The sequence below is a fragment of the Crocodylus porosus genome, unplaced genomic scaffold, assembly GCF_001723895.1.
Source record: "Crocodylus porosus isolate Cpor-Errol unplaced genomic scaffold, CroPor_comp1, whole genome shotgun sequence".
Taxonomy (NCBI): Eukaryota; Metazoa; Chordata; order Crocodylia; family Crocodylidae; genus Crocodylus; species Crocodylus porosus.
In genome coordinates, this window is record NW_017728906.1 from 103,874,497 (window position 1) to 103,899,910 (window position 25,414).

At 42.3% G+C, this 25,414-nt stretch overlaps 1 protein-coding gene across 3 annotated transcripts in view; it reads left to right on the forward strand.

Moving 5' to 3' along the window:
* Window positions 1–25,414, forward strand: part of NALCN (sodium leak channel, non-selective) — a 451,383-nt gene that overhangs the window by 163,398 nt on the left and 262,571 nt on the right. For all 3 annotated transcript variants that reach the window (XM_019529699.1, XM_019529701.1, XM_019529700.1), the window contains one exon: window positions 1,982–2,068. In XM_019529699.1, the coding sequence (XP_019385244.1) occupies window positions 1,982–2,068 (87 nt within the window). The remainder of the gene's footprint in view (window positions 1–1,981; window positions 2,069–25,414) is intronic.

Below are 25,414 nucleotides of genomic sequence, written 5' to 3' on the forward strand. Positions count from 1 at the left end.
TGGTCGCTGTCACCCAGCTTCCCATCGATCACTAGGTCGCCTTAGACCATCCAACCCAAATCTGTCTCGTGATTACTGCCAAAAGTCAGTTAATCCGACGTGTTTAATTTTCTAAAGGATAGGAGCGTATTTGAAATTTTTCAATGGAGCCAGGATATTATTCCAAATATTTAGTTGCACACAGTGAATCCAGAGTACGTGCATTGATGAAGAAGGCAGGGCAGAGTGGCACCTTACAGACTTATTCAGAGAGGCATAAGCTTTCATGTTGCTTATTTTCTAAATTAGGTAGTCTCTAAGGACATTTATACACATACCTTTTTGTCATGCAACATGCAGGAGAGGTGCTGTTTTGGAGCAGACTCAATTAATTAATTGAGGTAACAGGTAAGGTATTATTGCACGCCATACACACCCACCCAGCCATACGCAACCCACACCCACCCAGCCACATGCCACAGAGCCAAGTTTTGAGGCAACTACACTTAGACTGTGGAAATCACTGGAATAACATATCAACAAAGCACCAAACTTAGCAGAAGTCATAATAATGACTCAATTTATATGTGAATAACAAGAATATCCAAGTGTTTAATCAAAAATGCATTTTAAAAAATGAATAGATTTAAAACCTCAGGTTTTCAGACACAGATCAAGCCCTCAGAAATGGGCTGAATCTTGTGATGTGCTTGAAAGCCTTCAACTTGCACTGAACTCACTCAGTGCAGAGGGCTTCCTGACATGCACTATGCTGCACTGTGTGTGGTTGTATATGTGATGAATTGAACACCTCTGAGGTGTTTTTACTTCACATGTACATCTCCACCATTTTCTTCTCACTGATGTGCATTACACCACTTATACAAATACATCACATTGCTGGGTGCTTTTCAAGGTGCCCGGCACTGTGGTGCTTCCACATATAAGGAAGCCCTATGTTTCCACCCTGCCCTGCCTTCTGCCTGACTTAAGAGTAACACAGTTAACTACTTCTCTTTGGGTGCATCTACACATGTAATCAATTTGAAGCAATACACTCCAGAGCAGTTTGAGCTGGAGTAAACTACTCCCTAGTGGAACGTCTACATTTGTGCTCCGGACAACAGCAATTTGAGCCAGGGCAGAGCAGTTTACTCCAGGGCCGTTAAGCCTTAGGCTCTGGGTGCAGGCGCGGTGGTACAGGAGCTGACTGGGACACGAGGACGCTGAAAGTGCAGAGCCATGTGGCTAGGCTGTTGGCAGGAGTCTGGCCTCCAGTTAGCTGGGCTAACGGGGTACAATTTACACCTATGGTCAGTGTCTACATGTACGTTTAATCACAGTAAAATATCTCAGCATAAAATAATACTGTTCCCAACAATATTATCTTATTGTGGTGTTAATAACTTTACTGCAGATTAATACCATATGTAGATGGTGACACTTTGCTCCACAGCTTATTAGTCTACTCTGAAGTTAAGCACAAGTGTAGACATGGCTTTTATTTATGGTGTTACTCTGTATTTCTATTAGTGTGATGAACATCAGAAGCTGAGCCTGGGATGTGACAATTTTGCCACAAAAAAGCACATGGAATGATTTATCATTAAATTAAAAAAAAACAACTCACTGTAGAATTTCCTTTCAGTAACCTAAAATGGTTGGGGGTTTTCTGAATATGCTGAATAAGTGAGGAGTCATTTCTGAGAGGATCTGTTCAGCTCAGGTGTTGTATAGAATATCTGGATGAGTTAGTATGCTTAGTATAGTAGGTCCTATAGAACAGGACTAGTTATTATGGAAACATAAGTAATTTTTTCCGTTACCTGAATGAAATTCTTTATACTAGAAGCCATTATTCAGTAAAAAGTGACAAGCTATTACCTTTTTTGGAACAGTAAGAACCATTTCCCTCTTTCTTTCAAAGAGCAGTAATAAGAATATGAGCAGCTCCTTATTTATTAGTAAGTAAAATGCTTCTGACAAGTATTTTCCCTTTAAGATGTTCCATGAAGATGCTGCAGGAGGGTGGCAGCTTGTGGCTGTTGATGTGAATAAACCTCAAGGCAGAGCTCCAGCATGTCTGCAGGTACAACACTGCTTTTTAATAAATCAAGCTGTATAAGCACCAACATTAGACTGTTGGCTTAGAGTGACTGTGTGGTGAGAAGAAACCACTTGCAGGAGCTATCAGTTTCCTTAAACTCATTGTTTGTTTCAAGTCCTGATTCATGTGTTCCTAAAATATCGGTTAGCAAAGAAAGTGGTACTGACCAAAGTTATAAGGGTAGAAAAATGTATTCTTTAAAAAAAAGGCTATCCTATGTTGTCATTAACAAGGTGCTTAAGATATCATTTTATTACAACAACTAATTTAAACAATAATTTATTATATACAAACCCTTGCTTACAAATCAGTCCTACCCCTGAACTACAGCAACAACTCAATACACAGAGGAAATATTCACATATTGACTATAAAATACACTAAAAAACATACCCTCAGAAAACATACTAAACACATCTGTACCCAAATCCCTATTTTTATCTTTAAAATATTCATAATACAGCAAGGGAATTATATAGAGTCTAACAAAACAACTTTTGAAACTTATATTGTTAGTTTCATGGGGATCTGTTAATAGATGTAGAACTAAGGTAAGGAATATGTTTATGAATGAAATTTTTTCTTCACAGGACTGTAAAACTGCACCAGGTTTTATTTAGAAATGTTCAGTTTTGCATGATAAGGAGTGATGCATGTTAGTGAACCTGCCTTACTACAGGGTATAAAACCAAAAACACTCTTGCAATCTGATAGTATGTGCATCTGCTGAGGCATGGTTTTGATAATGTTCAGTCTTTAGTACACATACTTGTTGGTTATGTGTGTCTGGCTGGCAAACTCCTTTTACGAGCTGTTTGGGTGATTGCACATTTTTAGAGTTGCATTAGCTTGTCACACTCTTGGAGCCTGTGCCTTTTATTCAGGGCACGCCCATTAATTGTTCAACACAAAGGTATAAATTCACAGTGTGTGAATGTATCTAGCCTACCAAAACACCATTTGCACTGTGTTCTCAATTGATAATCATATGTGGGTGGAGAAAATTCAGCCAAATGGATTGTGAAAACTCCATTGAATAAGGTCAAAATAGCATCTGACTTACCTAGTCAGTCTTTGTCCAGGCACTGCAGTGCTGCATTATCCTTCTGTTTTAGGAGTTGCAAAAGTACATGATAAATAGAGTTCCACTGAACTGGAACCTCATGCTTCAGCTGATACAGTGGCTTTTTTTTACCCTTGCAGCTCAGTTAGTAGTTTTCTTGTTTTGATAGATTGATGTGACTTCATTCTTCTGTGCAATATCTAATGGATTTCCAGTGATCTATTGCCTTGCAGGAGGCTATTGAAAAATCAAAGAAAAAAATGCAATTAATTATTGTAAAGTATGGTAACATTCCAGCCAGATTGTGTGCTTTCCAGATACAAAGGAAAACATGATCTCCAGCCCAAAGAACATACACTCTAAAAATCTAATAAATGCATACACTTAGTCATTTCATGCTGTATAACTTTGTTCAATTGCACCATTGCTTAAATAACAAGAGAGCAGTTTTAAATAGGTTATATATTTAAAGTCTCTGCAATAGATTAAAAGCATTTGTTGTAAATAGAGTTAGATAGTACTGTTCACTCAAGGTCCAGAATGTTGTGCCCCTTTTCTCAAGATTGGCACCTAATTGACATGGTGCTTTCTCCCTCCTCCTTAACTTCCTTTCCTGTAACTGCTTAGTAGCTAGAACAGTGGCTAGGCAGTAGGACACTAGGGTTTAATTCCCTCCATAGCCTCAGGATTCAAACTCCCATTTTCCACTTCTCATAAAAGGGACCTACAACAAGCCTACAGAATAGGCTGAGCAGGTGCATTCTCCACCCCTCATGTTGAAAAAGCTGGGCCATTGTGCAGCCAAGAATGCAAGAGCCCTGGGTGCCAGGAAGAAACAACAATGGGGGAGCAGCTTTGTAGTCTACTGTTTATGGGCAGTTATGGCACATCCCTATATGTGAGAGCCCTCAGAGTCCATTATATGAAGGCTATTTCTATTTTTTTAATCCAATGACTGTCCTACGTAAAGTGCTTAAATAGTTCTGGGAGTGAGGATCAACACCCAAAACTCCTTTCCCAGGGATGTGTTGTTGTCTCTGGCCTATAGTCAAGCCCCCTCTTGCTTCCTTCTCCCTCCCTGCTCTCACAACTTCTATGTTATTGGATGTACAGTCACTCACCTTCTGAAATATGATTTGAAGAGGCCATTAGGATACTTCTGTTGGAAATGAGGGGTTGAATCACTGCAGGCTGAGAAGTGAATTGAATCTGGATTTTCCACTTCTTAAGAATGAGCTGAACCACCAGGCTATTGTATATAAGCTGAACACTATACATTTTTAGTTGCTGTGGCTGCTGTGCTTTGTGATATACTCAGTTCCATTAGTGAATTAGGAACAAGGGCGACTGCTGCCTCTTGAGTCAGGCGGGACACGTCCCCCCACCCCAGCGACCAGTCAGTGGGGGGGAGGGGTCCCCCCACAGCTGATCGTGCTGACCGGGGGGGGTGGAATCTTCCCACACCCGATCTCACTAACCAAAAAGCAGCCATCATGCTTCTGGAAATGGCCACAGCTGCTTCTGCTGGTGGCCCTGCTCCCCGGCTGGTGCTCATGCACCACCTGAGAGCGCAGCTGTTTCACATGACGGCCCTGCTCTCCAGCTGGCACTCACAGGGAGGGCACCAGTGCTGCCGCCTGCCCTCCCTGCCCATCACCTAAGTGGCAAGCGCAGCCATCAGGGTGTGCACCAGCGCCCTCAGGGGGTGCATGTACACCCCCGTGCACCCCCTATGCATTGCCACTGGTCAGGAATGCTGTAAGGGCAGCTAATGGAGTTGATTCCAAGGAACTGAGATGGAGTTTAGATGCCTCCTCAGAGTCATTTTAAGTCACAATGAACTCTATAAATACCTATGTAGTCAAAATGTATCAATTCTAAACATATTCAGAAACCTAAAACTAGGCATGTAGGGAGTTTTGCAGTCCAAAATGGAGGCACTGCTAATTTTAGACACCTAATGTGTTTTTTGGCCACTAGAGCAGGATCAATCTGTATTCTTCTTTGGAACTTGGGCACCTAAATTCCATCAGACTGGACCTGATTTCTAATGACTAAAGCATTGGATTGGAAACCTAGGTTAATTTTTTACTTCAGTCATAGATTTCCTGTAGACCTGAGGCAAATCAGCTGCACATCTGTAAAATAAAGAAATGCTTTCCTACTTCATGTTGGTACTGTGAATATTAAATCTGTTAAAGTTTGAGAGGACCTCAGATATTCAGTGATGGGGCTATGGATATAACCAGTTAGTTATCTAACAATAGAGGTGCATTGAAGGTACAAAAAGTTCTTGATCCAATGAATTACTTAGCAAAGATTAGAAGAAGTATGTAAGAAACATGAGAGATGGCCCAAAGAATGTAAACTTTCAACTGGGTTTTAAAGGAATCATTATTCTCAGAATCTACCTACTCATTTTCTCAAAATTTTCATAAATGGTAGTAAATACCAATATAAAAAGTTAGTGGCATGAAGTATTTTGGCTTTGACTTATAGTCCATCTCAGAATGGGTTCCTGAATATAATGTTAACTACAAAGAAGTTTTCTTCCACTAAAATGACTTTTTATGTATTGCATTTTTCTTTTAAGCACTCCCAAAGATAACCTGTGGTCCCTAGATATTTGTACTCACTGTTTCCCTTGAGTGGCCTTTATTAAAAATATTGGTTTTGTTTTGTCATTAAAATACTGTTTGTGATTCCATGTTAGTATGATCAATTCAGCATAAATGCATGTTAAGGAACCCACTTTACCAACTTGTTCTGCTGTTGCTGTTGATACTGTTTTAATAGCTTTTGCAGTGTGTTATAATTTTATACCCTCCTGAATTTCTCCTGCCATCATAGTTTAACATTCTAAGATTCATAGGCTGGGCCCAGATGAGCACAGATGTTTGGTTCCCCAGGGACAAGAAGCAACAGCGCTCCTTGTGTCACTGCTACCTTTCCCTGGGGAATGCCCATGCCACGCACTCTCTGGCACTGGCAGGTTGCCCTAGGTGTTATATGGGAGGCTGGGGCCAGCAACTGCTGGCCCCGGCAGCCTTACCTGCGGTCCTGGGGGTCAGGGAAGCTGCAGCCATGTCTCTCTTGCAGCTTGAAGCCTTGCGAGCAGCTGGAGCATGGCCCTGGCAGGCCAGGCTCTGGCTTTAGGCGACACCACATACCACAAGACTGCGCTTGTCTGGATGCAGCCATAGGTATAAAAAATCTGAGCACCAGATTGACTTTTATTAGTCAATGTTTAGGATTGGGAATCCAAAAAAAAGATGACAAAGCCGGTAGGGAAATACAGATTGCCCGAGCGAGGGACTAACAATAGAGGGTTGGGGGTGAGAAGGGGAACGCAACCAGGTTACAGGAGATACAATGTTGGCCAACTAAGCTTGGGGGTGAAGGGAGGGGGGAAGGGGAAGGGGAGGAAGGGGGTTCACAACACCTAGAGAGAAAAGAGATAGAAACACACAAACCTGAGGGAGGGGTTCGTAACACTGAGAGAGAAAGGAGATAGATGCACACAAACCCGCAACTAAGTAAGTTGCTTTTTCCCATCAACTCTGCTGGAAATTATTTATCCTTTTAATTATATTAAATGCATTGTATTTTTATTGCATCTCTCATGTTAAGAATCCAAAAGAATTAAGGTATTGATTTTTTTTAAATCATTCCTTCTCTTTTGCCTTTCTATCCCCCAATGAGTATATTTTTCTTCCCTGACAAATGTGTGGAACATGCAATTAATCATTAAGGCTGCTTACAGATGTTAAAAAAGACCCAAAATGGCACTTTACTTTAAATTCAGTGTGCTCCTACGTAGAGCTCAGCACATGCCCGGAAGAGGCAATGAGTTACTTGGACCTGGCTTGCCCAATATCTGTATACATCAGGCACGTTAGTAGAGCTTTTTCGATTGAATCAGCTATTAGATAAAGGCACCAAAAAGCCCCGCTGAAATTCATGATCTATACAGATACTGTGGAGCCAGGTCGAACTAATGCACTACTCTTCCAGTAAAGCACTTTTTTTTGTTTTGTTTTTTAACATCTGAACTAATGCTAATATCAGTAATTCCTGGATTTATCCAGGGATTTTAATTCCTTTCAATACATAGCATTAGTAATATCAGAGTTGAAAGATTAATATGAAGACAAGAGCTGCTTCTGTTATCTACAGGCATTAAAAAAATGATATTCATCTGTTTTATTTTGACATGAATTTGTAAAACTTATTTACACCTGTGTTCAGCAAACAGGCAGAGGTCTTAATTAGTTCTTCGCATTAATTTATTTTGACAATATTCTTTTCACATTCTGTGCTTTGTGCTCAGTGTAGGTGATATAGGTACCACAATACCGAAGAAACAGTGTCATGGACTCTCATTTATACAAGAAAATTTGATCATTAGTTGAGAGCTCTGACATACATCTGACTAATCACAGCAAAGGAGGTGCCAACATTGTAATCATAACTTTTTCCAAAAGAGATTGTCTGATTCAGTGAAATCAGAAAATTAGGTCGTGTATATATATATATTTTATGTCTTAAAGAATTGTGCAGCACCTTGAAACTGAGGACAAGATTAAATCTGGTGTGGAAAGACAGGGAGCCAAGGAAGGGTAGAGAGATATCATCAGAGCATCAAAAACAGAAGATTATTTTAGCTGGCTTGTGATGAATAGATTGAATGAGAGAGAGAGGAAGGCGTCTCCATCCAAAGTGACACACAGAGGACCAGACAATATTTAGGGAATCCCATTAAGGCAATAACAGCAGAGACTGCAAAAAACATGTTCTCCCTCTTCAAGTTTTACAGCAAATAGATATGGTTAAATTAAATGAAGATCCATCATAAGATTTAATTCTACCTTAGTAAACCAAGAGTCATCCTGGCCGGTAAGCTATATTCTCCTCTCACTTAAAATGGATTTAAGCTGTTTTTAATGAGTTATCCCTAAAAAAAGGAGCAGGCCCTTCTTGTTTTATTGTTGTTCATTACATTCCAGTATATTTTAAGAGCCCCCCAGGCTGTCTCTGTCTAACTTTCTAGAGTGATCACATATGGTGTTTGGACAATTTCAAAAGTTGCTCATCTGAGGTTCACAAAACTCTCCATGGTGTAAAGAATGCACAAAATTCTTCTATAATATGACACAAAAACAAGGAAGCAGTCCCTAAACAAACAGCATATAATAGAAATTTATAAATCCACTGTTTTCAAATTATATCACTAGATATTTTTAAATCTCCTTGTGTAGGTGAGAAGAAAAAATCATGATTGTTCTACTTGACTAAACTTAGCACTTGGTTTGAGAGGCTTTACTAATTTCATAATTTTGTATAGGTTTTTATAGTTTCACAAACCTGAACTTCATTTTAAAACACCTCATATTTGCCCATGTTGTGAGGTTAGAGGTTGCATTGCTTTACATGACTCAGAAGTAATCTATTGGTTCTTAGTAAGGAAAAGTATATGCAGAGTGTAAATTAGTAAGGAAGTGCATATGCAGTGTAAATGAAAGGCAAATTATGTTCACATCTATTGGTACCCACACTTTCCAGAAAAGTTAATTCAGGAAAGCCAACAAAAATTGAGGTGGAGGAGGGGTCCAGGACCAGGGGAAACAAAGCACCGTGCCAGCAGAAAAAATACTGTGTTGTAAACAAGATATTGACACCTTGTGAGCCTTGCTCTACAAAATTATCTGTAGAGGACAGCAAGACAGGACAGCACAGAGGGCATAATATTTTCCAAACTGGATAATATTTTGCAAACTGGAAACAGTAACGTTCTTTCCTGAATGGAGTTGTGTGGAGAGGCCAGATTGGAAACTACTCCTGTCCTAGGTCCTGGGAAGATTGGAAAATTCATTATGTTGCATCACTTATAGGTGGTAAAATGTTGCATAACTATACTATCTTAAATAGAAGGATTTGCTACTTGAGTGTCAGCAGAGCTAATGTAACTGTTAGACCGCTCTCTTTCTCTGTCAGGGTTATGGAACTAAACATGTTCATGCATGGGAAGCATGATTGTGGGACCAGAATGGGAATCAGATCCCATTGTGCCTAATTGCCAGTGCAGGGAGAGCACCAGCCAGAAGCAAGCGCCTGCAGCTGGGAGCCCATCAGCTGCCCTGGGCTCGTAGCCATTGGGGGTGCCCCAGGGGTCCCCATGGCAGGCAGACTACAGCTGACATGGTCTCACAGCCATAGGGGTGCATGAAGGATGCCTGCAGTTGGTACACTGTGTCAGGTGTAGTTCTTTGGGAGCCTGAGGATGAGCCCCCCCAGCTGGAAATTCCAATCAGCTGATGGGGCTCCCAGCCACATGTTCAATTAATAGCATGATAGCAAGCAGCTACAAAGTTATTACACATTTTGCGGAATAACTTTGTAGCTTAATTCTCTTTTTATTATGCCATTAATTGAATGAGTGGCTGAGTGACCACTTAAAGCCTGATAACTGGTTAATCATGCCTTAAGTGTAACATGTAGATAGGGCCACATAGTATCAGCTGCTGTGGGGCCCAGAGCAGTGCTGTCTCTTCCATTGTCGGTCTGCTCCAAGTAGGGTGTTTGCCCATACCCATCTACATTGGTTTGGTGTGAAGAACCAGTATAATTTACAAGTGGCGTAATTTAATCTAGCCACGCTTGGAGACATGTGTAGGAGATGGAGAGAGATTAGCCAACTGTTAGCTTAGGATCTATCTATATTGAGATGGTAATGTGTTCCAGGGGCATAGAGCTTAGCACACCCTGTCTTCACTCCAGTCTACAGAAATCCTCTAGAGCTGGATGTTCACTAGTGAGACTGCTCCAGGCTTGTTCTCATTACCCACTCTAGAGTCCCTGGTTTCCAGCAAACCAGAGACCAGACATGGGGGTAAATCCAGAGCAGCTTTATGGTGAACTTCAGGGTCTGGAGTGTCAGCCCTTGGGTAGGTGAGGTGTGCTTAGCCCTGTCTTCCTTAGGATTGGCTGCTGAAGCATCTTAACACAAGATAGGACAGTCATTTTGTGTGGGGGATGGCAGGAAGAAACAGAAAATGAGTGCATGGACATGTAACAAGGATTTATTCCCCTAAATTGAAACAGTGGACTTTTAATTGTGATGATTGTCTCTAGTGGGTTATGGAATAGAGAAAGATCCCACACAATTTACTGATTCGTTTGATGCGCCTGGCTGGGGGAGTATTTGGTTAATTGCATGATTTCACAATGATTGCACACTTAGTTCATACAACACAATTTTATTGTAAAATTCCTTGCTACACATATAACACTGCTTAGCTTTAAGAAATCCTTCCCAAACAATGCTATAAGAATTAGTATTACAAAAACAACTGCAATTACAAGTAAAGGTTATTTCTTATGGTATACTTACAATCCTAGAATTCCAAGAAACCAAATCCCTAGATATACTTTCATTCTTTAGTTATGGTTTTAGGGTTGGTCTCAGCAGTGATAAGAACAAGTCCCCTTCCTTCGGTCCCACTCGGGTGCTCCACGCTTCAGCGTGAACTGGAGTTCTTGTTCACGGAGAGTGTGGTTCAGGTGATCAGTCTGATCCGGTCTACACTTGCAATTCTTCCTTCGGTGTTCTGCAAGCAAGGTTACCTCCAAATTGGGACTGTAGGCTACGGTTTTTATTGGGTGAGTTGCCGTCTTGGGCCCCTCCTACCCAAACCTGTCACTACTCCCAAATTTGGGCTCAGATCTTTAACCCAACAGATTCCTTTCCTGGGTCTTCTTTGGGAAATTGTCCACATCACTGCTGTGACCTCTTGCCAACCCCTTTCCAAAAGTCCCTAGGTTTTGATCTCTCGGAATGGTTACCTAAGGGTCGCTTTTAGGTTAACTTTGTTAAAGGCCTTTAGAGATCAAATTCAAGAACCAAGACATTCAGCACGTTCGTTGCAAGGCCTCTAAAGATAAAATTCAGAATCAAGACATTCAGCACGTAGGCAAAAACAATCAATGGCCTAGATAAGAAGATAAACCTTGCCTTTTTTCTAAACGGGCTAATGGGTATTTATTACAAAAATTCCAACCATTATATTCAATATGACAATGATTACAAACCCGCTGTTTCAATTTAGGGGCTTCTGTCACTGTTATGATGAGGGGCCTGGTCCTTTTTTTTTTCTTTTTTTTTTTCACAGAGCCTACCTATGTATGTCTCCCGTGGCAGGGGAATAAGCTGCTGGTGGGCCGAGTAGACCTTGAGCTGTGGGGGGCCCCAGTCCTTCCCTCCGCCTGGGTGGGCTGCTAGCAGCAGGGTGCCACCCAGGGGACACTGCTGCCATGGAGGGAAGGTCTGGGGCCCCCTCCAGCTCAGGGCCTGCTGGAAGCTCACCCCCCAGCTTCAAGAGAGACAGGCAGGCTCCGTGGGGGAAAAAAAAAAGGCTCACACTCTTCTCCACTGTTTTTTCCCCCCCCTTAGTGGAGCATGCCTGCACGAGCTGCCAGGGTACCTGGTTCTTCCCTCTGCATGAATGGTACCCCCAGAGCCGCCCAGACATGGAGCTGTCTGTGCGGGTGTTGCCCCAGCTTGCAGGCAGCATCCACTAGATCCAAACGTTCCCTGAGCCCATGTACTAGAAGTCCACCAGGCACTGCTCCTCCCGCAAGCTTGGGGAAGAGTTGGATCTGGTGGGTGCTGCCTGCAAGCTGGGGCAGTACCTGCATAGCTAGCACCCTGCCTGGGTGGCTCTGGGGAGAACTGCCACTGTGGAGGGAAGGGCGAGGCCCCCTCTGCAGCTCAGGGGCTGCATGGCCTGGTGGCAGCCCATGCAGACAAGCTCCACTGAGAACATTTTTTAAAAAAGCAGCAAGGGACCTGATCCTTTTTTTTTTTCTCATGGAACCTGCCCACCTCTCCTGTGGCAGGGCAGGTGAGTTGCCAGCAGCCCCTGAGCTGTTTTGGGCCCCAGACCTTTCCTTCATGGTGGTGGCACCCCCTGGGGCCACCTGGGCAGGCTGTTTGCAGGAAGGTGCTTTCCCAGTTCACAGGTAGCACCCAGCTCAATCCAACTGTTCCCTGAGCCTGAGCTGGGGCAGCACCCGCCCACTAGCAGCCTGCCCAGGCAGCCCCAGGGCGTGCTGCCACCCCCAAAGGAAGGACCAAGGTCCTCAGCAGCTCAGGAACTGCTCAGCCCACTGGCAGCTCACCCCGCTACTTGTGAGAGACATGGACAGTTTCCAAAGAAAAAAAAAAAGGATTAGGACCCTCACCACTTCTGCCTTCAGCCCACATCTCCCAGTGCGGGGGGGGGGGGCAAGCTGTCAAAGGTTTCAGTGTTATAAATAGCTACATTGCAAACTGAACAACATGTGAATGTGGTTTAGTTTGCGGTATAGCAAACCCCTTTAAATCATAACACCTCCCCCCACTCCACTTGTACAGCATGATGCAATGAAACTGCAAAAATGGCTAACTTTCGTCACATATACAAGTGCCCCTAGAAAATCACACAGAAATGTACACTGGTTTGGCCAAGGGCTCTTTGGAAGGCTGTCTAAGCATGATGTGAACCTGGCCTCCCACCACTGTAATATAAAAGTTATCACATTATACATTTTTGTTTTGTTAATTAATATAATAATGCCATAACCCCAGAGCCCAAACCAAACATGTACAATGTTTTTATTTTTTATAATTTGTAGTTGTCAGGATACCAGGGCCCAACACAATCATAAGAATCATCATTTGAATTTTTAAGGTGGGACCAATTTTAGCTGCTTAGAATTCAGAAACGAGTAACTGCTTTTATTGTAACTCCATAGAAAACTCAAGCTTTGCTCAAGCATTATGAGAAGCAGGATAGATGCTCTTTTTATATATAAACCAGAGCATGGAAGACAAAGTGACAGGGGATGCCTCGGATCTATAAAGGTTGAGAACCACTGGTTCATGAATTGCCTTATGGGTAAGATTCTTATGTGTCAAACTTCTGGGACCTTTGGCTCTTATATTTAGTTACCCTAGATCTCTGACTTTGCCTCCTTTTTTTGGATGGGCTTGGAAGGGCTTATAACCTGACACCAAGTTTCAAATACAGCCCCAGAAAAATGTCACGTAGCACATATATTATTGTTTATGCAGTCCTTCAGTAAAATTATGACTTTTCCAAATATGTCTTCACAGTTCTCTCACAAAGGGGTCATTTGTGCCCCCCCACCCCCACCCAATTTCTTCTACTAAACAGTCAAATAATTTGGAATACGCTGAAATTTGTCAGGGAAAATATATTCTGCATACTTCAAGTTGTTATCTTTCAAAAAGATTGCTTGGGTTTACTGTAATTTACTTAGGTTTTTATACTGTGATTTGAATAGGCTAGGTGGACTTTGTTTTAGAAGTCTTTTCATTGATGGACATTCGCTAGAACTTGTGCTTATAATTTGCATTTGCAGACAATTTTCGGGGCACATCAGTGTCAGTGGACAATAGAAAGAATTCAGTAATGCCAGTAAACTTAAAATTCAGATGAGTTTATTTTAGAAAACTTAATTTCTGGGGTTAAATGTGTCCAGTGTTTCAAATCCCTTCAAGCTGAAAACAGGTATTTAAATTGTCACGTAGCTTTTTTGTGTTTAGCACAATTACAGCAATCAAAGTATTTGAAGCAGCAGCAGCATGACTTCCTTAGTGCTGTAACTCTGATGGCAAATTTGAGCAAAGTGGAAGACTGCAGAGCCTTAGAATAAACTAGCTGTTTTTACCTCCTTTCAGTTGCCACCCTCTTCTTTTTTTTTAAAAAAAAAAGAATGTTTTCCAAAGAAAGGCAGCTTTTCACTATATCTCTACAATAATTCAGAAGTTTCAGTTCTATTAGCCATGAGCCAGAAATGTAGATTCAATGGAAACCTACAGTTATAAAACCACTTAAAAATAATTTTGACTATTGTTGGTGCCTCTAGCATCCTGTTGGTTTAAAATGGCAGGACCTGGGCCTCACAAATGTGCACAGCATGCTTCTAAATGAACCGCTTTCTTACAGGCAACTCTTAAAACATGTGAATGACTATAGAAGATAAATAAAATAGAGAAGATTCCTCTACCCCAAGCATATGACCAAAAGGTGATTTCTGTCAGGGAAAAGAGATTTTAGATTTTCTCTTTTACTTTCTAGGTCTCCTCAGGTACCATCTCTAACTCCTTCTGAGAGTCAAGGCAACTAGTCTACACTGCATCAGCCACTGGCAGGCAGTGCGGCTGTGAAAACATGTCCCACCTTCTCGCTCCTCCTCCCAGGATTCATGCAGAAAAAAACATCAGGTAGCTGCTGTTAGAGCACATTGAAGATCAGCTACCTCATGTTTTTTCCAGCAAGCAGCATGTGTAAATTGTAAGTAGCAGGACAGGGCATGTTTTCACAGCAGTGCTCCCTAGCACTGCCTAAATCATTGTAGACTTGATCTGGAAGTCTACATCTCAACTTTCCCTTACTGCATCTTTATGTCCCTCAGTAAAAAAAAATAGGATGTTAAAACTGAAGGCAAAATAAAGGTCTGGTTCTGCAAATACTTGCAATTTGTTTTAAAGGAAGCGGAGTTACTTTGTTTTCCAGAAGACTTAGCACCTATTAAACCCCATGGGCATGAATGAAAGCTGCAGGTGCCTAGCAGCTTTGAAAATCAAGTTATTAACACAGTTACTTCATTTATTTTAAGGGACTATGTAAAAGGTTGCAAGCTAGCAGCCTGGATCAATTAGCCAGTGAGCAAGAAGCTGCCCATAATAAGGAGCCTCAGCTGGCAGGCAATCAGCAGGGATCCTGGTCGTCTTGGATATAAAAAAATTCCCAATTTTCAGATTTAAAAAAGTAACCCAAAATCCACATTTTTTTCTGTGATTAGAGTGAAACACCACTAATATATATATACACATATATATATATATATATATATTAGTGGTGTTTCACTCTAATCACAGAAAAATGTAGATTGGGGATTTTTTTATCAGAGAAAACCAGGCAATCAGCATTAATGAAGGGAAGTTGATTGGCTGACTGGATATAAAGGGACAGGAACGGGGAAGCGAAGAAGATGATTCTTGAGAAGGAAGTGATTGTATGGGGAGGGAGGATTCCTTGAAGGAAAACTAGGGTAGGTACTAACCTATGCAGCAAGGAAATGAGCTGTTAACTGGCTGAGCAGCTTCTGAGCTGCAGAGGCCCCAGTCCTTCCCTCTGTGGCAGCAGTACCCCCTGGGGCTGCCTGGATGGAGCTCTAGCAGGTGGGTGCCACCCAGGGGTTACCACCACCATGGAGAAAAAGTCTGGGACCCTTCACAGCTCTGGGGCTTCTGATAGTTCACTCCTCACCCCCCAGCCATAGAAGAGGCAGGCATCACAGTGGGGAGGATCAGGCCCCTTGCCACTCTTTATTTTTCTTCAGCAGAGGGTAAAAATATTTGAGAATAATCCTGCATTAGTAGAGATGAAGTATATTATAATAATACCTTCCTTTTTATCATCCATGATGAAAAAGATAAAGTTGACACAGCTGACCTGAATATTATCTGGTGCCTACTGGTGTTTCATATTTATTCTAAAATGTTTTAGAATTCACAATTGATTTCCAGAATTGGTGTTTGGTCACTTTATCTTTATCTCATCCTTTGAGCATTAGGTTGAATAGGATCCACAAAGAAGTTCTTCCATACTTTATTGGATAAAGTTAGCTCCTGAACACTTCTCTAAATTCTGAATATTCTTTTGCCAGGAATGTCATCTGGTGTGTGTATATAAATTGACAGGACAGTTAATTAATCTTGCACTGCTTGGGGATTATATTAGTAATTTCCTCTGCTGAAGAAAAGAAAATGACTAATACAAGCCCTGAGAGCAGGCTTTTTGTGAGTGATCTCTTTTGTTGGATCAACTCCCAACCATACAGTTAGTCCAATAGAAGATAACACCCACAAAAAATCCTTGCCTTCTTGCATATTTCCTGGACTATCCTGATTACAACATCACTGTAGCACTACTGATATAAACCCTGAATCCTAGTCTACTCTCCAGCATAGAAGATGCATATAAATAATTAGGAAAGCAGATGCATTAGTCAACTTGAATTTAGAAGTTGTTTTGAAATATCAGCCTCAGGGGCTAGATTCTATTCTACCTTTTATGTGCATAAGTGGATTTAGGTAACTGTGTTTAACATTTCGTCCTACTCAAATCCTTGAAAATCCATTCTTTCACCAACTTGTTACACACTGCCTCCTTACCCTTAAGACTTCAAAGTCAAGAGAAGCAAGGAGGAAGAGACTTCTGCATTGAGAGTTTCTTAGAGGCTCAAATTGGGTAGCATAAGATCCAATTTAGGGCTTTTATACACGTGCTCTGGGGGTGGGGATGACAGGTGTTTTAATTAGAGGGGCTGCAAGAGCCACTCTAATTAAAGTGCTGTATCAGCAGCCCCATGCTTAGAAATGTCTGCAGAGGTGCTTTATCTAAAGCTTATGAAACAAGCTTTAGTTAAAGTGCCCCCACCACCCTTTTAAGTGCAGGGATGCTGATAGATGAGATGTTGGAGTCTGCTGGAGGGTGGTAATTACCGTGCTCAGTTAACTGAGTCTGCTCTGACATGCTGTAATTACAGTGAATCAGAGCAGCCTTGCTCCTCATGTATAGGCACCCTTAGACACATTAGTCCACTTACATGCCCAATAGATGGCAAAGAATCTGGCTTTAAGTTCTCAAGAACCACTTTTAGAGCTGCTGAAACCAGAGCTCGCCATGGCCCTTTTTGGCCACTATCTCTTGCCTTCTTTCTCCTGAGTACTCACATTTGCCAAGTGAAAAGCTAGAACACTGACAGGCAGAGGTTTCATCAGCATTTTGCTAGGAAAGAAAATCAGAGAAGTGAGGAATAAAATACCTTCCTCCTTTCAGGGTATATTAAAAGAACTATGGGAGAGAAATTCTTTCTTTCTGCATTCCCTTTCTGCTATCAGTCTGTCTCCCTTAACCTCCTAAACAAATGCATTCATTCTTCCACACCAGTATTTTACCCACTTCATTTCTTCATTCATCGATGCATCCCATTCACCCACTTCTTTCCCTCATGCTTGATTTACAAGTACTTAGTTTTGCTGCCTAATCTGTTCCCTTCTTAGCTTAGAATCAAAATCACTTATACCCCTTTGGCTTCCTCCCTATGACCCTTTCATGTTCAGAAATCCCCTCCAGCCTGACACCTCTTGTATTCAGTGATCACTCAGTGCTTGAAGTGCTTGCAAGAGATTTTCTTTATTTTGTATCTGTGGCTCTTCATATTCCCAAGTAAAAAATTCTCAGCTTCCCTGGGTCCTCCTTGTATTTCAGAAGTTCCCAGCTCTAAACATGGTCTATCTCCTACATGCACGTGCCTCCCAGGCTTAAAACTTTTCTCTCTGCTCCATAACACCCACTACCCAAGGCTCATAAATGTGTGTAGTTCATGGTGAACATCTGTCTGTCTTATACACTCATACCTACTGCAGACAGAGGCAAAGGAAAGGGATGCTTAACTGTCTTCAGAAGGGCACCTTGAGTCCTGTTCCCAAGCTCTGCAGTTGATCTGAACTACCCCTGCAGAAACTGCTACTGACTTCCGGGTGCTTGCACCCTCAGCTGCTTTGTGGAGCTGGAACAGAATCTTTCACTAGTGTAGCTCCTCCAGTGGTGGCAAATTTGTGTGCACTTTACAGTACATCAGTCACACTCTGGGCACAGTAGAAGAAGGATGGAATGGCTATGGTGTGGGTGATTTGGGAGACTTCTTGGCTGAGTTTTTTTTTTGTCAGTCCCCAATAAATATAAACTATCTTGATACCCTTGAAGATGTTTAACTAGGTGGCTTTTAGTAAAGATGATCCTTGTAGATCAGCCCTTTCTTATGTTTGCATATTATTTACCATTCTAAACTAAAGAGTCTCATTTCCTGTATTCTATTCTTATATCTCACATGAGTTTACAATACAAATGTCATGAAATAATAAAATAGGACTATAGGAAAGTAGGGCTGAAAGTGCCCTAATCCACAAAGTCATCTAGTTCAGCTCTCTGTTCAAGGCAGGAGCATCCCTGACTGAACCATCGCAGCCAAGTGTCTCTCTAACCAGCTCTTGAAAATTTCTAGGGTTGGAGGTTCCACAACTTCTCAAGGTAGCCTGTTCCAATGGTTGAGGCATTTCCTGACTACGAGGATATTCATCTCCAACCTAAATTTCTTGCAGTTTGAGTCCATTGCTCCTAATCCTGTCCCTAATGGGCACAGAGAACAGGCCGCCTCCATCAGGTAGCTGAAGACTGTTATCAAATTCCCTTTCCATCTTCTCTTCTCCAAATTAAATAATACTATCGGTTACAGCTTTCCCTTGCAGTTCATGTTTCCCAGGCCCCTTATCATTTTGTCGCTTTCTACTAGACTCTTTCCATTTTGTCTACAACCTTGATGTGAGAAACAAATATGGGACACAGTGCTCCAGGTGTGCTGAATAGTGTAAAAGAGTCACTTCCTTTGATTTGCACGTGCTCCTACCCCCTGAGAGCACTGGTGCCCCCCCTGAGAGCGAGCGCTCCAGCTGGTAGCAGGGCACAGAGAGCACTTGTGCCCCCTTGTAATTGGCTCTGCTGATGGGATGTCACTGTGATCGGTGACTAGGGAACTCCCTCCTCCACCTCCCCTGGTCATCCTCTGCTGGTGCCCCCCAGACTCAGGAGGCACCAGTCGCCCATGGTGTCTGCAGTTCCACCCAAATTTTCAGGCACTCAGTCCTATCATCAAAGTGATTAATGAAGATGGTAAACAATAGTAGACCCCCACTTGATACTTCCTCTTAACTAGACATTGAGTCATTGACAACTACTTATTGAACACAATAATCAAACCAATTATGCATCTACCTTACGGTACTTTAGTGTGCAGGAAGAAAGCAGTATTGCAGGAGCCAGGCTGAGGGAGTGAAGCCCTGTGGAAAGTTTAGCTGCAGGGCTCTAAGAATCTAAGAAGAGAATTGAGAGCCCTTGTGGCAGATTTTAGATTGGCAGCATGTAGGCCCTGTTTTCCAGAAGCTAGGTTAGGTGACCAGATGGGGAGTAGTCAAGGACCATATAAGCTCAAACACAGGGTGAAGAAAGCAGTGTAGCCTAGATCCCTATAAGTCAAAGGAGCTCTATGGGGAGCTGTAAACAGAGAAAATAATAAGTTGCATATTTCATTTCGGTTTGTGGTTTATATTAACTGTGAGATTTGAAGTGGCTTAAAGGGGAAGAGGAGGCCCTTGGGTAGAGTGTTTGGCAGGCACTCTGTTATGAGGAGCTAAACTCCAGATAGAGGCATGCAAGGGTCCAGGACCTGGTGAACTGTGAGGGCCTGAAGCCTAGGCAGGGTTGGGGGCCCAGTGGGAGCAAGACGAAGTCAGGGGCCCAGGGCAACAAGTGTGAAGATTAGGTAGATTGGCATCCTGATGATGAGCAGAGGTGAGCAAAGTAACAAAGGCCACATTCCAATTCTCTGAAGACAGGCTTCTAGAATATATATTAGCTTGAATATCAAGGGATGCCAGGAAAGAGAAGAAGGCCAAATTGGGGGACCTAAAGTAGGAGAGTGGGCATTGTGTGACCACCAATGGGTGCCACAGCCGCCCCTGGAGGCACATCTCATTGCAGAGAGAATGTCAAAAGCCTTGATAAAATCAAGGTATATTGCATCCACTGCTTTCCTCCTACCTTATAGAAGGAAACCAGATTGGTCAGGCATGCCTTGCTCTTCATGAATCCATGCTTATTATTCCTGATCATCACCTATTTTCCTCTGAGTGATTGACAATAGATTCCTTGATGACCCACTTCATGATCTTTCTGGGTATTGAGGTGAGGTTCACTAGTCTGTAATTCCCTGGATCCCCTTTCTTCCCTTTCTTAAAGATGGACACTATATGTGCCCTTTCCCAATCATATAGGACCTCACCTGACCTGCATGAGTTCTCATGATGGTAGCCAAGAGCTCTCAGCCCTCTTTCTCAATGATTCTACAATGCACTCAGATATAACAATACTCACAGCTACCTAGGTATTTATGTAGATGGACCTGTCCAAGTTATTTTTCTATCTTTATCTATCCAATTATCTCAAAATGCTTAAATGGTAAAAAAAAAAAAAAAAAAAAGTTTAGAAGAACAGAAACACCCTGAGTTTTATTTGTGTTTGTAGGGTACTGAGCTTTGTTCACCCATTTACTCTTCTATTGTAAATGATCATTTTATTATAGATTGGTTTCTTCTAAACCAAGTCAGGCATAAATTTCGTTAAATCTGAAAGTAACCTCATTCTCTTAATGAGGGTCTTCATCCCACTGACATTTAATGAAACACATTTATAATTTATACTTGTAACTATAATATGAATTGTCATTTAATATCATGAAACTAAAAGAAAATTTCAAAACCTATAAAATGGCTATGATTAGAAAATGCGTGCAACCGTTGATGAGGAAGTAACAGATCTGGTATCTAAGGAAACCAACAACACCAGGAAAGATACTTAGAGAATCACGCCTCCTCCTTGAAGTGGGAAGCCAAAAGAGAAAGTGAAGGGAGAAGAAAAGAATCTGTAAGACAGTAAACAACAGCTAATTTGAAAGCCTTGCACACACATCACTTTGAGATGAGGGGCTGTCGTCATTCCATTTTTGTGGGGAGGACTGAGACAAAGAACTATTGAAAGTGAAAAGATTCTACCAATTTGTATGCCCAGTCTAAAAGATCTGGGACTAGATTTCTCAGAGCATAATGTACAGCATTTCATATGATCACTCACAGCTCCCATTAACTTCAGTTGCTGTTTTCATTATCCAGCACTTTTACAAGTCACATCTCAAGCTATCAAGTCAGGCATCTAAAAAGTGAGGGGAAAAACACTGGGTTAAGGTGATCCTTTTTTTCTTTGGTTGTCTAAGCATTCAAATATGGTTGTCTGCATGGCTGTCTAACTGCCAAGCCACTTATGCACTGGTTACAATTTATGTACTGGCAAAATTGGGGGGAGAGACCTTACATCTTTATACCAACAACCTTACAACCCACCAATAGTTAGCACTGACCTAGTGAAGGGGCATTTGGAGGGGTTGGACGTGTTTAAGTCAGTAGGCCCTGATGATCTTCATCCAAGGGTGCTGAAGGAATTGACCAGTGCCACAGCAGAACTGCTGGCACTCATGATGCTGAGGACAGGTCCCAGAGGACTGAAAATGGTCCAGTGTGGTCCCTATTTTCAAGAAGGGGAGAAAGAATGACCCAGTAACTATAGGCTGGTTAGCCTCACCACTATCTTTGGGAAAACTTTTGAAAAAATTATTAAGGATCACATTTGTGGGAGTTCAGTAGGAAAAATAATGCTGAAGGGCAGCCAGGATGGCTTCATAGCAGGTAGATCCTATCTGTCTAATCTTGTTTCTTTTTATGACCAGGTCACAACATTCTTAGAAGCAGGAGTTGAGGTAGATGTCACATACTTGGATTTTAAAAAAGCCTATGACACAGTGTTGTATCCCTTTCTCATAAATAAATTAAGCAGTTGTGACATAGATTATTACACAGGTCCGGGTTGGACTGTGAGCCTAACACTACCCCATCTTTGCCCCATACGCCAGAACTGAGCACTGAGGACCTGACACTGGCCCCCCCTGCCTCAAGCCACAGCACTGTGTTTTGGGAGCTCAGCATTGCCCCTTCCTACCCCCCACATGCCAGGACTTGATATTGCAGGCCTGGCACTGCTCTCTGTGCACTGGGATTGGGGCCCAGTGCCTCCCCCTTCCAGTCCCCCACACTGGGATTAGGTCCTAGGGGCTCAGCATTGCCCCTGCATGGTCCTCCACACTGGCATTCGGCACCTCAACCAATGTTCAGGGCCTGAAGCTCTCAGTGGGTCTGAAAACATGGTCATTGCGCTACTCCTTGTACAGCACGTGTAGTATTAATTTGCTTTCCCTTCACAGAGGTGTGACTTTTAGAAACTGCTGTTACAATATTTTCTAACTTATAGTGCACATACCAAACTCCAGCAATGGATTTTTGGAAAAAAGATTTGTGTTATATGCAAGAAAATATGGCATAAGCTTAGCTATTGGTACTATCTAATTCAGTTAATAAGAATATATTTTGATTAAAAGAAATTAAACTTCCTTTTGTGTTTTAGTTTAGATTAAGATATCTTCTTTCCAAACTCTGTCTTTCAGAGAATAATAAAAGAAAAAAAACCAAGAGAGGTACAGAGACACTAAAGTCCTGAGTGTATGGTGTAGTGGAACAACCATAGATGAGTCCACGAAACAATAAACCTCAGTTAGATTTTTTTATAGGAAATCTACATGGTATTTGCTTTCAACAATTACTTTTCCAACTGTCTTTGTTCTCCATATATCTCTAGTAAAAGGGAATTCACAGGACACTAGAAGATCATGTAAAAGAAGTAATGTTTGTCCTTTAGCCCACTTTTGCTTCTACCAGGTATGCTCTTGTTCCACCCACAGATGCCAAGAAGACACCATAGTGAAATTCTGGCCCCAGTGAAGTCAATGAAAGTTTTGCAATTTCACTATAGAGGGACAGAATTATACAGAAATACACTGAAAGGTGTTGCATTCTACCTTAAAACAAATTATTTCTAATTGCCATAATTCCAAATAGAAAACTTACATGATTCAAATTTTCTAGTAATGCATTGTGTTTTGTAAAATGTTCTGTATTAAAAACATCTTCATTGTGTGCCTTTGAAGTAATGCTTATTGAAAAGCAGTGTTTTATTTTTTATGGCCGAAATGAAAAGATGGAATTTCTTAAATACATTGTAATAGTAGAAAAGTGACTTTCAAGAAAAGTGGTTCAACATTGAATGCTCTTCATATGGTAAAACTGACTAGTTCTTGGAATTAATGATAAATTGTATTTCAAGAGTTCCAGGAATTGCTTTGTAACTATTTTAATTTCTTCATTGGAAATTTCCCTGACTGCTCTGAAAATCCTAAACCATCAGTAAAGTCTTCTAGATCTGCCTACTCTGTTTTCACACAATCATCAGGATTTTGTATACAATGCAGGTAAATGTATGAAATACAGCAAAAATGCAAAAAAGTCAATCTTCGTATTTTCATGACAACCTTTTAAATATGTATTTAATTAAATCATAGAAAATTAGGATTGGAAGGGACCACAGGAGGATATCTAATCCAACCCTCTGCGCAAAGCATGACCATCTCTAACTAGATCATCCCAGCCAAAGCTTTGTCTAGCTGGGTCTTAAAAACGTACAACGATGGAGCTTCCACCACCACTCTGGGTAACATGTTCCAGTGTTTTATTACCCTCCTAGTGAGAAAACTCTTCCTAATCTCTAACCTAATCTTTCATTGCTGCAAATTGAGACCATTGCTCCTTGTTCTGTCATCTGCTACCACTGAAAACAATCTAGCTTCATCCTCTTTTGAACCCCCTTCAGGTAGTTGAAGGCTGCTATTAAATCCCTTCTCAGTCTTCTCTTCTCTAGATTAAGTAAGCCCAGTTCCCTCAGCCTGTCGTCATAAGTCATGTGCTTCAGCCCCCGCTAACCATTTTTGTTGCCCTTCACTGGACTCTCTCCAATTTGTCCATGTCCTTTTTGTAGTGGGTGGCCCCAAATTGAACGCAGTACTCCAGATGTGGCCTCACCGGTGTTGAATAGAGGAGAATAGTCACTTGCCTTGACCTACTGACAACACACCTACCAATGCAGTCCAGTAGGCTGTTAGCCTTCTTGGCAACAAGGGCTCATTCCCGGCTCATATTCAGCTTATTGTCCACTGTAACTCCCAGGTCCTTTTCTGCAGATGTATGAAGCTAAAATATATCTGGAATTTGAGCATCACCTTTAAAGCCACTGAGCCAGAAAAAATTATAAAATTGTTCTTTATTGCAGTTTTTCTTATTACCAGGGATCCTGGTTTTCTCTGTTAAAAAAATCACCAGTTTTCAGATAACACCCCACTTAATCCACATTTTTCCATGATTAAAATGAAACATCATTATCTATCTATCTATCTATTATGGTATTTCATATTAATCATGGAAAAATGTGGATTTTGAGTTACTTTTAATCCAAAACTTGGGGATTTTTTATCAGAAAATACTTATTACGTGTATTCACTTTTAGACAGCTAATAGCACCTCAGATGCTCTACAAGAAAGAAAAGAATGGCCCCTTTGCTGAAGGGCTTACATCAGGGGTGGGCAAAATACAGCCTGTGGGTTAGATTCAGCTTCCCAGGCACTTTCACCTGGCCTGCAGCACCCACCAATGAATTGTACCCCCACCCAGCCCTTCTGTCCATATATACACATGCCCCCAACATACCTTATTGCATCTCACTCCCACCCTTGTGGGCAGAAGGGCCTGGCCCAGCTGGGCCAGCAGGCAGCTTCTGGGCAGGGCAGTTGATGCTGCTGCTGCAGCTGGGGACCTGCTTGGCCTCCCCAGTATCTCTTCCTTTGCTCCGAGTAGCAGGTAGGGAAGCGGTGGGGCTGGGGCAGAGGTGCCACTTGGTAGAAGCATGGAGCTGGGGCTGGCAGCAGGGCAGAATCTGCACCCAGGGGAGCAGCAGCAGCTAGAGTTGAGATGGGCAACGTGTGGGTGTGAGGGAGGATGGAGTGGTGTGAGAACCCCCTCACACACTCCCCCCATGTCACACAGCCCTGGCAGGCAATGGTGGCAGCAGGTGGGGGCACTAAGGCACTCATGCCTGGTGCTCAGGGCACTTATGTCCAGCACAGGTGCTGGCACCCAGTGACACATAGCTCCAGCCAGTGCTGCACATCGCAGCGAGGAATGCAGCTCCCCACACTGGGCCATCCCTACTACTGGCACTCCCTGCCACAGAGGCTGCAGGGGCTGCACTCCTCGCCACAATATGCAATGCTTGGCAGAACCATGCACTGGGCGCCAACACCTGAACCAGGGACAAGCCACCCCACCTGACTGCATCATCGGGGGAGTGTGGAGGGAGGTCCCCACACCCACCACCCATCCTCCCTGATACCCCACAAATGCCACACACCCACACCATTCCCCCACAATCCCCCCACATACACCCCCCCAATATACCCTATTGCCCCCACACACACCCACATCCTATTATACACTCACACCTCACTATGAAGGGGCAGGATACCCATGCTATCCTTGAAAGCTCACCAAACCTTGTTAAGCAGCCCCCCACCCAAAATAATTGCT